Source organism: Macrobrachium rosenbergii, chromosome 30 (assembly GCF_040412425.1).
Source record: "Macrobrachium rosenbergii isolate ZJJX-2024 chromosome 30, ASM4041242v1, whole genome shotgun sequence".
NCBI lineage: Eukaryota > Metazoa > Arthropoda > Malacostraca > Decapoda > Palaemonidae > Macrobrachium > Macrobrachium rosenbergii.
This window is the reverse complement of record NC_089770.1, coordinates 9828501-9831000: the sequence shown is the minus strand read 5'-3', so window position 1 is coordinate 9831000 and position 2500 is coordinate 9828501. Positions and strand designations below refer to the sequence as shown.

General features: G+C 38.0%; 1 protein-coding gene across 3 annotated transcripts in view; it reads left to right on the top strand.

The window, feature by feature from the left end:
• LOC136855009 (facilitated trehalose transporter Tret1-like) overlaps positions 1 to 2500 on the top strand; it is a 16234-nt gene that overhangs the window by 13163 nt on the left and 571 nt on the right. For all 3 annotated transcript variants that reach the window (XM_067131717.1, XM_067131719.1, XM_067131716.1), the window contains 3 exons: positions 409 to 803; positions 1491 to 1640; positions 2185 to 2500. The exon at positions 2185 to 2500 is cut by the window's right edge. In XM_067131717.1, coding sequence (XP_066987818.1) covers positions 409 to 803; positions 1491 to 1640; positions 2185 to 2500 — 861 coding nt within the window. The remainder of the gene's footprint in view (positions 1 to 408; positions 804 to 1490; positions 1641 to 2184) is intronic.

Genomic DNA, 2500 nt, shown 5'->3' with positions numbered 1-2500 from the left:
AATACGCTATTTGCAACAGAAACGATTGTCAAAAACATTTAATAAATAGGAAATCAAAACTAACCAGTGATAATGTGGGGAGACATAAATGGCAACTTGTAAAATAGAAAACATGAGAAATACATACCTCTAATAGAGCTAAATAGTTAATGTTCTTAACTTACATAACTGCAGTTCATTTGCACACTTTAATGACTACTGCACTTTACTGAGAAAATGTGCTATAACCATGACTTCAGCCTATTGCAGCCCAAATGCTAAAATATGACAATGTAATGCATATATCCTGTTTTGATAAATATACCTCACAGCCAGGAATATTTCATGCAGTTTACCGGAATATGAAAAATATAGTCGAGACCAGCCTTTATAAAAACAATTAATATTTACGATATTTTTCTTTTGCAGTATCCCTAACTGGAGTGGCTGGCATGGTTGGAGCATTAGCCGGGGGTCCAATAATTGAGACCTTTGGCCCAAGACGTGTTTTAGTCGTGATTCAAACACCGGCGATCATCTTGTGGCTGCTATCAGCCTACGCCCCTTACCTTTCTATACTGTACTTTGGCCGCATTGGACAATGCATTATAATGATCATCTGTGGTCCTCTGATCCCACTGCTTATCGCCGAATATAGCGATCCAAAAATTCGAGGCTTCATGTTGGCCTCTGAAGAGATCATGGTGGCTGTTGGGATGCTCGTCATGTATGCAATGGTGCACAAACTCTACTGGGTGACAGCAACCGCACTCGCTGCTCTGTCCGCAACTGTCCAGTTTTTACTCTGCTTCTCCCTTCCCGAAGTGCTGAGATAAGGTTTTTTTTTAATATTAAAAGGAAATTGTTATGCTTATACATAATCTGTCTTGGCTCTTAAAAAAAATCAAATTTATCAGGTTTAACAACATTCAGTCGTCCATTATATAGTTCATTGAGGCCAGCCCTATGAGAGCTGTTCATCAGCTCAGTGGTCTGGTTAAACTATTTTGATAATAACTAATTGAACGCAATGTTTTTCCCCTTAGTATTTTTCCATAAATATAGCAGTGAAGATTTACTGAAATGTAAAGACAGAACATGTACTTTGTTCATACATAAGAGCTGAAAGGTAATTGTTCAGTACAATTAAATAAACCCGAATTGCTACAGTAGAATACATTTTACTAAAAAATTATGGAAGACTAGGCTAGTGCAAATGACCTATTGCAGCTTGCAATAAACCACAAGAGTATGATGAACGTTTTAGTTATTTCTTTTTTTCCAAGTATAAGCGTTAACCAATTGGTACTTCACACCTGGCTTCTTGCAAGTTGCAGGGACACTTAGTAATATGTTTAGCAAATTTGTTGGGCAAAATGTACAAAACAAATATTTCCAAAATAGATAATAAGTCACAGTAGGAGGAATGATAACTATCTTATAGACTGGATGCTTAGGAACGGCAACTGATGTAAATTCACCTTTGAATTTTTTTTTTTTTTTTTTTGCAGTCTCCATTTTGGCTAGCACGAAATGGGCATCACAAGAAAGCTGAGGAGGTACTGATGAGACTCCGATTCTCCAAGGCCAAGGCGAAGGAAGAGTTTGAGACCCTGCTTTCCTCTGTGCAGGCTAAAAGACAGTCGACAGTGCTTGAACAGGTAAGAATAGAGTACTACTGTTCCACAGAACGGTTTTTAAGCATATTTTTCTATACTTCTGGGTTCCTGCATAGATAAACGGGCCTTCCACAAATGAATCTCCTGTATCTTAAGTCTGAAAAGATGGCATATAAAGTGGAATGACAGTTGAAGTTCTGATCGCATGCCCTTCAACCTTTGTTGAGCAATGAGTGGTCAGAATGCTTTCTTTGGCAACAGATTTAGTCTAGGGATACCTCTCTTACAGAGATGCTTCTGTGATATTTCCATGTTTTGCTACTACGTCATGTCCAACTACTGTATATCCTAGAATAACTGAAGAATAACTTTAATTCAGTCAGTAACTAAATGATTTGTTAAGTTAATAGCAATTTCCCGGCTACTAAACATTTTAGAATTTAAAGAGGAAAGATGATGTACACTAAAGGCATAATAACTTTGAAAGTTTTCTCACGTTTTTTCACAAAAGTCTTCTTAAGGAATGCCTTCAGAGTAAGAATGTCTTAATATATTACAGTCTTATTTTGTTCTTGTTTCTTTTCAGATCAGAGAACTTAAACACTGCCAAAATTACCGGCCAGTTCTTTTGCTCTGTGCAATTTATACGTTGAGAGAGCTCGGCGGAGAGTACATTGTCTTCAGCTATACCGTCTACATGTTTGAAAAAGCAGGAGTTGAAATGAACCCCTTCACGTGCACAGTCTTGGTAGGAGTCACACGTACTCTCGCTTCCATAGCCATGGCACTTCTTCTGGATCGGATAGGACGACGTCCTCTTCTAATAGGAACGACTTTACTCTGTGCTCTGGCATCTTTAGTATGTGGTGCATTTCTACTTCTCGAGCTCCCCAAAGCTTCAT